The sequence below is a fragment of the Diadema antillarum genome, unplaced genomic scaffold, assembly GCF_040938485.1.
Source record: "Diadema antillarum isolate AM-2024a unplaced genomic scaffold, OU_Dant_1.0 seq00000689_RagTag, whole genome shotgun sequence".
Lineage (NCBI taxonomy): Eukaryota > Metazoa > Echinodermata > Echinoidea > Diadematoida > Diadematidae > Diadema > Diadema antillarum.
The window spans coordinates 184716-196225 of NW_027271594.1; the positions used below are offsets into that span (position 1 = coordinate 184716).

The following is an 11510-nucleotide window of genomic DNA, read 5'->3' on the forward strand; positions in this document are numbered from 1 at the left end:
TTATTTTCTAATGCAAAACTGCGGCTCCAGGCTAGCTTATTCATGCTCGACGTATTGTTAAATAAAATGTAATGTAATATCCATCCAGTCTTCAGAAAATTGCATTGGCTGCCAGTGCCAGGCAAGCAGAAATTAACTTCAAGATTTTAACACTGGTGTTCATGTGCTTGCAAATTCTAGGCCCTGTTTATCTACATGTCATAACAAGATCGCTCGTCCAGCAAGAAACCTTCATTCTCTATTCTTCAATCTTCATTCTTTAGCCACCCCCGTGCACAATACTGACAACTATTATTATTATTATTATTATTTTGTTTTATTTTTGTAGAGCAAGATCTTTACAAGTGGCAGCTGCAGAGTTATGGAACAAACTACCTATAGCCTATGGCTATAGGCATCTCCAGCAGGCTTTAGTTTTTTTGTTTTTTTTTTACATATTTCTTTAACTTGATAATGGATGAGGATCTGCACTGTATGTTGAACTTTTCATTTGGTTCCCTTTTCTCTCTTTTTTTTTATGTGTATAAGACTACTTGCCTTTATTTCTGTATTTTCCTTCCTTCATTGTGCATAGAGACGTTAATCCATTTTTATTTGCAATATCTCATGATTGATATGGTATTATGATTTGTTAATGTTATTATCATTTTGTAGTCATAGAGACATTGATCCAGTTTGGTCAGTCATATGTAATGATTGATATGTTATTTTGATTTGCTATTGTTATTATAATTTTGTAGTCATGATTCCCAGGTCCAGTGTAGCACTTACTCAACGCATTCAAGACAACAAGGGATTGCTGTGCTGAGGGTTGACATCGTACATGTGTCTCTCGACAGATGAAGAAACTTGCCAAGACATAGATCTAGATCTGTTACCTTGCTCGTTGAAATGGCGGCACTTCAACACATGCTTTTCAGGGATTTTTTGTTCAAGAGTGTCCTGTGCTTGACGTTTCTCCTGGCTAAAGCCGACTTCATGACAGAAGTGGGCTCCACTAATGGCGCTGACTTGAACGGAAGAGAACATGCTTACAATCAGCAAAGGCGTGTGGCACTCCAGTATAGCTTCTCTGAATCAGATCGTGGCGAGGGTGCAGGGGACGACGCCTTTGCCAAATGTCAGCACAGAGACACCCTCCTCAAAAACTACAGCGAAGCATCGTCGGCATTCCTAGAGTGTGCTGTTAAAAGAGCTAAACCTGTTCGCATCTGCGAGAAGTGCGTGAGAGAGTTCAAAAATGTGCACTATGCGTGGGATATGATTAACAAGGTAAACCAATCAATACTGCATGGATGTGTGTTAATCACTGTGTCAGTGAAATCATTAGGGGTTGTTTTTATATCACTAGATAGGTACCTGGTATTTCTTATATGCAAGATACAGAATATGCATTACACCAGCTATGACAAAGCTATGTACAATGATGTAATTACTACAAATACAATGCTGTGGCACACTTCTTATACATTTTGATATCTAATGTGTAGTACTTTTGTAATGTACTACATGCTGTTCAGCATAGTGCAAATAAGTTTGTTGATCAGACATTAAGGCGAATGACTCTAATGTTTTGGTCAGATTGAAATGGCCTTTGTCCAGTTTTTAATGTGTCGTACTATATCTTCATACAACTTGTAAGATCACTCCATTGAGTTGTTTTCATGTGAAATATTGACGGTCATCATGTCACCATTGCCAAAAATTAAAATCCACAGTGCATGTTTCTATGTAGGGCTAGTCTCTCTTTTTCAGTCAATATGTTGGCAAAGAGTGTAATAATGATGATGAAGAAACGGCATTTCAATTTGGATATAAACTCCAAATTTTATTGTCCGAAAATGGAAATTCTTTTTGCCCAATTGATCGTGGGCCCGGCAGCCGCTGAGCAGCGCCAGATCGACGTTGCTCTAACCTTTTTAACTGTTGAACGGCAAACAAGGTAGCAGCAACTCCCATCTTTTAACGTCTTTTGGTATGTCGCGGCCGGGGTTTGAACCCACGACCTCCCGATTGTGAGGCAGCCGCTCTACTTACTGAGCCAACACATCGGTATTACATAGTGCCATTTATCTGTAGAAACATTCAAAGGTGCCTGACTCCCACAATGTGTCACACCTCATTCACAAAAGTTGCTGGAAAAGATAGTTTGTAGATATTTTAATCATAAGCACAGGTAGCCTAGTGTACTGTAATGATACATGTAAGTTAGCTGATACTTAAAAAATGACAATGATGACAACAACAAACAAATATCTACTTGATTTATTGTAGGAAATCAAATCATAATGCCTGCTTGAGTTTCTAATTTGTACATTTGATCTGCTCAATGAATTATTCCCTTGAATATTTGCCCTGAAAGGAAATTTGTAGTTGTGAGCATCCATACGTTCTCTGGTGATTTTTATTCTATTTCTTATCTATAACCTTTTCTTTCGCCAATTTGTCTTTTGTTAGGATGATGAGTGCAAGGAGGACATCCTTGTGTCAGACACCCTACAAATTGTTACACAGACACACACATTCTTGCAGTCACTGTGGGATGTTGGTCTGTGTGAGAGTAAGTATACTGGTATGAAACTTGTATGATTGTAACAGTGATTGCATCTCAGTCAATGATGCAGACTGGTAGATCTGATACAGCAGGTTGCTGCACTAGCTGTACATTAGGTAGATTAGGATAGCAATGTTGCACAAATTCAGTCTACAAAGGCTGGGGTGAAATCTGCGTGTTAAACCATAATTGTTGTAGTAAGTTTTTCCACAAAAAAAAAGACCCTTAATTCCCATGGCTGTAATGAGTGTATATAATAGGCTCTGTACTAATTTATGCATCACGTTGTATTTAGAAATTCATGGATTTCGTTGGGGGGGGGGGGGGGGGGAACCCCCCTGCTATAGCACAATAATGCCCAACCTGATTAGGGTTAAAGGTACTCTACCACGTACCACATATATTTATGGAAAACTCCCAGAGATCACACTTGGCATGGTTTCTACCCAGTTGACAACAGACTAATATTGTAGTGCAAGTTTAGTTCTGTAATGTCTGTGTGTTAAGGCTGAAGAATATTCTGTCCTCTTGCCCTATGTCCCTCATCAAAAACCTGTAATCTGTTTCCAATTGAAATTTGCTTGATTTTAGGAGTGCCTTTGTAAACTACAAGTCAGCTTGACTTGTAAAGTACCCTTTTACATACCGACATTTAATACCAACATTAAGCATATTGAGAGTTACATATTTGATTGACATGCATGGAGCTTATGACTCGGCTGTTGTATGAAATGCCATTTGCAGAGGGCCAGAAAACTCATTTCATTGTCTGAATGCTGTATACGCTGTTACTTTCGCGTACAGATATTTTCGCGAATGAGGAGGTCACGGACATTTTCGCGAGATGTTGTTTTCGCAAATTTACACAGAGGCCTTCACAAGCGCACTTACTACAATAGCTAGCGTATGATGACATTTTCGCGTGTTGTTAGAATCGAGGTCCAACTAAGATTCGCGAAATTCACGAAAATCAAACTCTTGCGAAAATAACAGCTTATACAGTACACAGCAGCTTGATACACTTAGAAATGCTTCAGAAATGTGCTTGCAAATAAGCTCTATTTTATGAGAAGCTGCTCTTCATATCGTGTATGCATGCAATGTTTCTTTTGTTACTCAAGATGTGGGACAATGGGTAACAATGCCTCCATGGTTTCTATTGAACATTGCAGATTGTTACAGCACATCTTCACATTTCGAGGCGAGCAATAGCACGGTGCAGTTCCTCAGGCACTACAATGAGACCATCGACTGCTTCATTGCATTTGGCGGAGTGAGTTGTCATGGAAATGCAAAACAACAATCATGAAGGAATTGCCAGAGTGGCATGGAATGATAGTTTCATTCTCTGATTTCAAAATGCACTGTATATCTTGCTTTCACCACCAAGTCCCTCCCCCCCATAAAAAAGTAAATAGAATAAATAAATAAATATTAATTATTTTAAAAAAAATATATATATATGTACATGTATATATATTTCTGTGATGTCATGCTGTATGCTCTTGTTATCATTGTTACTATTACTTGCTAGTGTTCAATAAGGTAGAGTGAAAAAATTATATTTCATTTGAGTACTGTATACTAGTAATCCGTCATCTTATTCAGAGTTTATTTACTGATTTTCAGATTGGCAACTCATTTAAGAATATAAAAGTACCTATAAAATCTACCCATTTTTGTTAATTTATTTTTGAATTGTATAGATTTGATGGTTTTAGATAGTTCCATCTAATTCAGAGGCACCCAGTTCAATGATAATTCAATGATTATGTCTGGCAAATACATGTCTCCAGGACTTGCAGGTTGAAATATGGTGTGACTTGTGGTCATCAAATATGTCAGTGTGATGTCTTTTCATTTTTTGTTTTTGTTTTTTGTTTTTAATGATGTTATCAAAGATGTTTGCCAGTCCAAAATGCAGGTTCATAAACATTTTGAAACAAACTTCTTTTTTTTTTAAAGCAATTTGACTCTATTGCATTTGTCACTGTGGCAGTATGATTAATGAAGCTTGTAACATGATCACAGAATTATTTTTTTTTTTTTTTCAGATTATGGACGGTTATATTTGGGATAAAGGGTAAAGAGTAGTGTGCAGTTTGTGGTATTGCAAATGCATTCACAGTTAACTGTCTTATCTTCTACAGCATGTACCTGGTCCTGAGGATAATAACACCATATGCCAAAACTGTAGTGAGCAATACAAGGCCCTGAATCATGTGTACAATAGCATTCCAGAAAATGGGCTGTGCATGGACATAATTGACTTGGTAAGATATGTTTTCTCTCTCATTTTAAGAAAAGATTCAGACTCATTGGACCAAGAATCTATGTACCCCACCCTCCTCTTTACAGTTCCTGCATCAAATGCATTTCAATTTATGCTCATGTGATATCTGTAAAATGACTTGGAATTCATGCTCTGAACAATGTCATAAACAAGCGAGAGTTATGATTTGTTGCCCCTGGAAGTACAATTATGTATATGAAAATTGTTATTGTTGTTGCTAATAATGATAATAATAATAATGATGATAATAATAATAATAATAATAACAATAATAATAATAATGATAATAATAATGATAATTAGAATAATAAATATTATTATTATCATCATTATTATCATTATCATCATCATTATTATTATTATTACATGTATTGTTATTATTATTATTACATGTATTATTATTATTATTATTATGGCAATTACGGCTATGACTGTCACTGCTACTATTAATTCACTTTTACTGTTATTATCGTCATCCTTTACAAAATCATCAGCAATTTGTAATTCTATCATTCTATGTTGGATAATTGATGAAATTGACCATCGTGTAAGTGTAACTTTGATTTCACTCTATCGATTGAAGCCAGTCTGCATTTGGATTGGCACAGCATTTTGATTTTTTTTTTTCCGCTTTATTATTATTATTATTATTATTATTATTATTATTTTATTTAATGGTATGCCCAGATGAATCGGACTCGTATGCAGTGGAAGAGCAGCGGCTGCACCTGGAGAGAGAGAAATTTCACCTTCGTGACGACTTTAAGCGTCTTCATCTGCATCCTCCCGCTCTTCTTCTATATGACGGCCAAGATACACGGCACCAAGAAAGAGCAGAAGCTGGTCAAAAGTGAGTTAATTCACTCTCAGTTTTCCCTTTCCTTTCCTAGCATATGCTTTCATTTCAGGTATTGAAATTTGTAGCGTGCTATCAATCTTGATAAATGACATTCTAAAAGAGAGCTTAAATAAGTAGGATCAACTTAAAGTCTGTGTGCATTGCAGAGATAGGTATATCGCATACATTTTCATTAAAAAAATTTCTCTAGAGCCAAAATTAGCTAAAAAAGTAAATGCATGCAAAAGTTCTTGTCTACACTATGATGCATTGTGTGCCAGTGGCAATTCATAAAAATTTCATGCCACAAAAAAGGCCATCGTTCCAGTTCATGAAAATTTCATGCCCCAAATATTTCTTGTTTTACAGTAGCTGACTCATTGTTGAGAGTAATACATAGTAATAGCAGATATCTACCCATTGGAAACAGACCTTTTTTATAGCCAAGATTACATTCTGTACAGTTTGTCAAAAAAAAAAATACAATCAGCTTTTGCATTGAAAACTTCCAGTATGATGATTAGACTGTCTAAATACTACTTCAGGGTCTCGAAATTTAACATCTGAGCTATATTTTCCAGAAAACCCCATTCAATTTGGTTAAGTTGTCACAGAGAAATTATGTGGATCTTTGTAAAGCATGTCATGGGTCTGATTCTTCCAAATTTAGCACTCATGGATGCTCTTGGTAGTGGATAATGGTGAACATAATGGACAGGGCTTGGAGGGAAGGGATTCCTGACATGCTCTACAAAACTCCTCATTTCTCTTTGACCACTGAAGCAGATCGGATGAGGTTTTCAGTAAGATGTGGGTAACAAGTTATAGTTTCATACCCTGAAATTCTATTTGATTTGATTCACTATTTCTAAAGTTACCATTGCGGAGGGTCCTGTCGTAATTTATTGGGGGGACATACAGTAGATGATCTCTACTTCATCCTTTTCTCCAAAATGGGTGCAATCTGCAATTCATGTCTTACTCTTTACATTGCAGAAAGCAGACGGCAAAGAAGAGGTTTGACAGCGTCGGACAGGTTATTCGCAGGGACAACAGATTCTTTGCGCTGAAGCCTTCTTCATCCCAAATTGACAGCGCTTCATCGGTGCATCGAGTACGGCTTGTGGAGGGTAAACATATGCAGGAAAACCTTGTGAGAAGGTTACCAATCTTGCCTGCTTATAACCAGTCCCTCCTCGTAAATATACTAAAAAAGTGACCAGCTACATGCAGTAATGGAAAATCGGGACAGCCAAATTCACCTGGGTAAAAGCAGTACCTCTATGTAAGCGAGCCCGTTGTTATGGTTCCCTGTAGTACCTTCAAACGCCACACTCCAGCCCTTATGACGCTTGTCAAGGGTTCCTATTTGAAGATGCAATTTGTGTGGGGCATTGTCTGTCGTTATCACACAAACTCCACGATATAATATGTCCACCTCTTTACACAGCTCATCCTGTACACATGACACTCAGAGCAAGAGAGGGTGAGATATATTTTATATAAGATGGAGAAGAAGCAAAAACTATGAGAGTGTACTGAAATGCAATTCCTCCTTCAATGTTCCTCTGTACTTGGTTATATGCTATGACTGTATTTCCTTTTTCCTACAGTCAATTTGTCAAATTTCTTCAATGCTGATAAAACTGTTATTAATTTGTCACTGATCGGTAGCTTTGATTTCATTGTCTTTGGTAAAAATCGGTAGCTTTGTTTTCATTGTCTTTGCTGAGGTAAAATTTTGAGGTAAAGTCTGCTCAAATATATTGTGCCCATTCTTCCCAGCTCCCCAACTCCCACTTTGAAAACAAAAACAAACAAAAACAAAAAACAAAACAGGAAAAAAAGACACATACAGATCAAAAGTTGGCTGATCTGAATTGAATTGAATTAAGATCTTTTACACATGGCCTCTATTGGAAACACTGAATGCTAGAAGAATTTGCAGTAAACCATTGTGGAAACGTGTACACCAATACCATGAATGTCCTAATTCATTTCATGTGTATTTCACAGCCCACACGTGTTTCTGTGTACCCCAAAAAACAGACAAAATTAAACTTGACAAATTGCACTGTTTTGTCACCACTGCAATATTGCATAAAATCATTTTTTTTCAAAAACAGGTAAAAAGTCTAGGTTTACAGGACCTCTAAATATTGTGAGAATCACCTCAGAGTATGTACCCCCCCCCCCCTCTCCATAGCACATTGGACATTTGCTGCATAATTAGATCTCTGTCATTTTGAACATGTACCAAGCAGTTTCAGTCAGTGAGTATAACTAATGTCGGTGAATCTTCAGGTTTTTCTTGACATCTGTCATATCAAAGTGCTTCCAATTCAGAGCTTTCACAAAAGACCAAGGAATTAGGACTATTGCCATTTGATTTGTGTGAGAGAACTCTGTCTATATCTGGAGTGATAGCATTATGATTTGGAGGGGAAAAATGAAGCAAAAAAAAATGAAATGGAGCAATTACAAGTAAGGCATTGCAAAGTGTCCTGTACATTTTGACTTAATGCTTGTTACAGTGCAAATAAAATAAATTCTATATTTACAACAGAATTGTATATTATGTAATTGGTGCATGTAATTGTAATTTATACATTGTACTACTCTGAGGAAAGATAGTTTATTTGTTCTACATTGTATTATGTTGAAGTCAAAATGAGCAGAAATCTGTTGATTCTGATGCATGTTGAAGAATGCCCCATGATCACAGTGGAATGGATGGACAGCATGCTGGCATTAAAAAACGTGGTGGAGCCAAAGATGATACATACATGTACTTGTCATCAAAAGGGGAATTTCCCATCCCGTCTGCGGTAGTAATTCTTAATATCATCTCCTCACAATGATCAAGATCACACAGCTTTATGGTTTACTATGTACTGATTGCCACCTGTCTAGGACAGGAAATCATCTTTAAAGTGCCAGTTTATGTGCACAAAATCTTGGATATGAAATGCCCCTTTACAATTTTACATCATCAAACAGAACTACTACCAGTTCTATTAAAATTTAACATAAAATGAAGACAGTATTGGAATTCACACGTTTCATGTTTTCTTTCCACAGTAATATGTTCGCAATTCAACACTTTGATACTATACGTGGTACGGTAATAAAAAAAATTTTGGAATTGTTAGCCTTAGCATGTTTTCAGAAAACGTGTAATACAATGTATCTCTAGTAACTGCACATGCATAGAAGACAAAATGATGTCATACTCACACATCTCCCCCAATAGTTTGTAGCAACTTTAGGCAGCACTGTTCCAAAATCATTTTCGGTTGATGAAATAGAAACTGCAACCCTTAACCTTTAAAACCATCAGAAGAATTTATTACAAGTCTTACAATGTGTTCACATGGTGGATGCCATTTGTTTACTTCTTAAAAAAAGACAACAAAAGAGAAAATTTCATGACCGTGTCAAGGCCTAAAATAGACTTTACAGAGGAGATGCTGTGTACAGATCTATTTTGGAGTAAGTATAACATTGCCAATTTTGTGGGTGGTTTTGGATCTTGAACCTCTCTGATGAAATAAGTTCATGTATTACATGTGTATTTTTGAAGTGAAATACAGCTGTATTACATTTTCCCACCTTGGATAAACTACATTCATGTGACAGGAGGTAATATTTTGTGAGTCATTACTTTTGCAAATACATGTGTCACAAAAAATTCCTGAAAATTATAATGCTGCAAAATGTATGGTGCACATACTGTAACATGTCATCTAAGTGAGATGTATGATACATGTAGTAATACATGTACATGTACCACTGAACTGGTTTTGGATCTTGAACCTCTCTGATGAAATAAGTTCATGTATTACATGTGTATTTTTGAAGTGAAATACAGCTGTATTACATTTTCCCACCTTGGATAAACTACATTCATGTGACAGGAGGTAATATTTTGTGAGTCATTACTTTTGCAAATACATGTGTCACAAAAAATTCCTGAAAATTATAATGCTGCAAAATGTATGGTGCACATACTGTAACATGTCATCTAAGTGAGATGTATGATACATGTAGTAATACATGTACATGTACCACTGAAAATTAAAAACTTCCATAACTTTATCCTATTATTTATATCAAAGCAAATTTTACACTGTTTGATGGCACTCAATTTGTCAACATTTATTTCACCTTCAAGATTTATCCGATTACATCACACTAATGTAAAGAAGATGATCATTATTCATTGCCCATGGGCATCTTTTTAAAGTCTCTGTGTCTACCTTTTAAGATAAATTTTCAATTTTGTTCCACTGTATCTGTTCAAAATGTCTTTCTTGAAATAGGAGGATAACACTTTTAGAGGCAGAGGCTACTTGCAAAGACTATTTGCAAAGTATGTCACTACAGTGCACTGCTGTTATACCGAAATCCTTGGGACCTGCAGTTTTCTTTTGTTATATCAAAATTTTGTTATAACCGAACAGAGTAATGTGTAGAGAGTCCTTATTTTGATTTTGTTGTAACAAGAATTCTGTAATAACCACGTTCGTTATAACGGGAGTACACTGTACCCCCTCCCCATATGTGTGAAAAGAGTTAACTCCATAAAAGCAATAAATGTTCATCACACTTTCTTTAAAAATATGTTCATGCACATTGACTCTTTATTTTCATGACTGTGTACAAGGTACGTAAGCTCATCTTTTTAAATAAAAATAAAGCAAATTTCTTTGCAATGTCCACTTCAACATCTACAGACTTCTTTGGGTCACATACACGGGAATGAACAACGCAAAGTGCACAGTGCGCTTTAATCTTTTAACATAATTACATATCTCTCCACAGCCTGCACATGGAAACATTAACATTCACACTGGGTCTCTTTTGTCTTTGATGCAAACTATTTGACATATCCCATGAGAATATAGAGACATTCTACATGTATTTTCTGCCCTATCTGGTCTATATCAGACCCCTTCCACTGATCCTAAGTGATTTTCTAAGAAAAGATTTGTACAGCGTAAAAACACCTGATATGAAAGTACAGGCTCTTGGCATGTGAAAGTGCTGTAAGACAATAGATTTTATGCCCATCACTTATGACGGAAACTAATGCTCATTCAATAATTTCTACTACGTGTACTTTCTTCCAATATCAGCATAGATTTGTCATACAATGACAATTTCAAACTAAATTCCCTAATACATGTACATGTATTAGAGTGGATCTCTACACGAAGAAATCCTTACACGCAACATTTCCTCGATAATATTTTGTTTTTCATTTCTTGAGTAGCACACTGACCTAACATGACATAAAGGCTTGTGAAAACAAAACTCCAACCTAGAATTGAGCCAAATTGGTGACTGCTGTGTGTCTCTCTAGTTACTACAATTATTCTAGAAAAGAAATGTGACTTTATATCAAGCTTCGCAAATTTTCACATCTCTCGGCAAATACGAACAAAAATTCATTGAACAAGTTTTACAGAACTTTTCTCACAAGGTGTTCCTCTTAGACGCTTTGCAGAGCTACTATTCACTGGTTTCTTTACTTTTCACTGAGAAGGAGGCTTACTAGTCCAAAGCAGAGTGTGCAGATTCAATTCTGAATCTTTTTGATGAAGCTTTCCTGCTAATCATACATTTTTTTTATACAGTGCACTCCCGTTATAACGAAATGCTCGGGACCGGCAGTTTTCTTTCGTTATAATGAAATTTCGTTATAACCGAACAAATACAATATATAACGAAAACAAGGAAGCCACGTATATATATATACAGTGTATATATATATATATATATATATATATATATATACAGTTAAACTCGCATAAGTCGATCTT

General features: G+C 36.0%; 1 protein-coding gene across 1 annotated transcript; it reads left to right on the forward strand.

Moving 5' to 3' along the window:
- Positions 1-807: 807 nt before the first annotated feature.
- On the forward strand, positions 808-6820 carry LOC139737336 (osteopetrosis-associated transmembrane protein 1-like). Its single transcript, XM_071648014.1, has 7 exons — positions 808-1272; positions 2458-2560; positions 3727-3827; positions 4649-4654; positions 4705-4827; positions 5535-5697; positions 6682-6820. Exons 1-7 carry the CDS (start codon positions 892-894, stop codon positions 6753-6755), a joined length of 951 nt encoding a protein of 316 aa, XP_071504115.1. The 5' UTR covers positions 808-891; the 3' UTR covers positions 6756-6820.
- The last annotated feature ends 4690 nt before the right edge of the window (positions 6821-11510 follow it).

What these genes read in the sequence shown, in the direction of transcription:
- LOC139737336 (XM_071648014.1), top strand. Translation starts at nt 892, where the DNA reads ATGGCGGCACTTCAACACATGCTTTTCAGGGATTTTTTGTTCAAGAGT. An exon ending in CGTGGGATATGATTAACAAG is followed by an intron (nt 1,273 to 2,457) that starts GTAAACCAATCA and finishes GTCTTTTGTTAG; the next exon opens with GATGATGAGTGCAAGGAGGA. An exon ending in AGAGCAGAAGCTGGTCAAAA is followed by an intron (nt 5,698 to 6,681) that starts GTGAGTTAATTC and finishes TTTACATTGCAG; the next exon opens with AAAGCAGACGGCAAAGAAGA.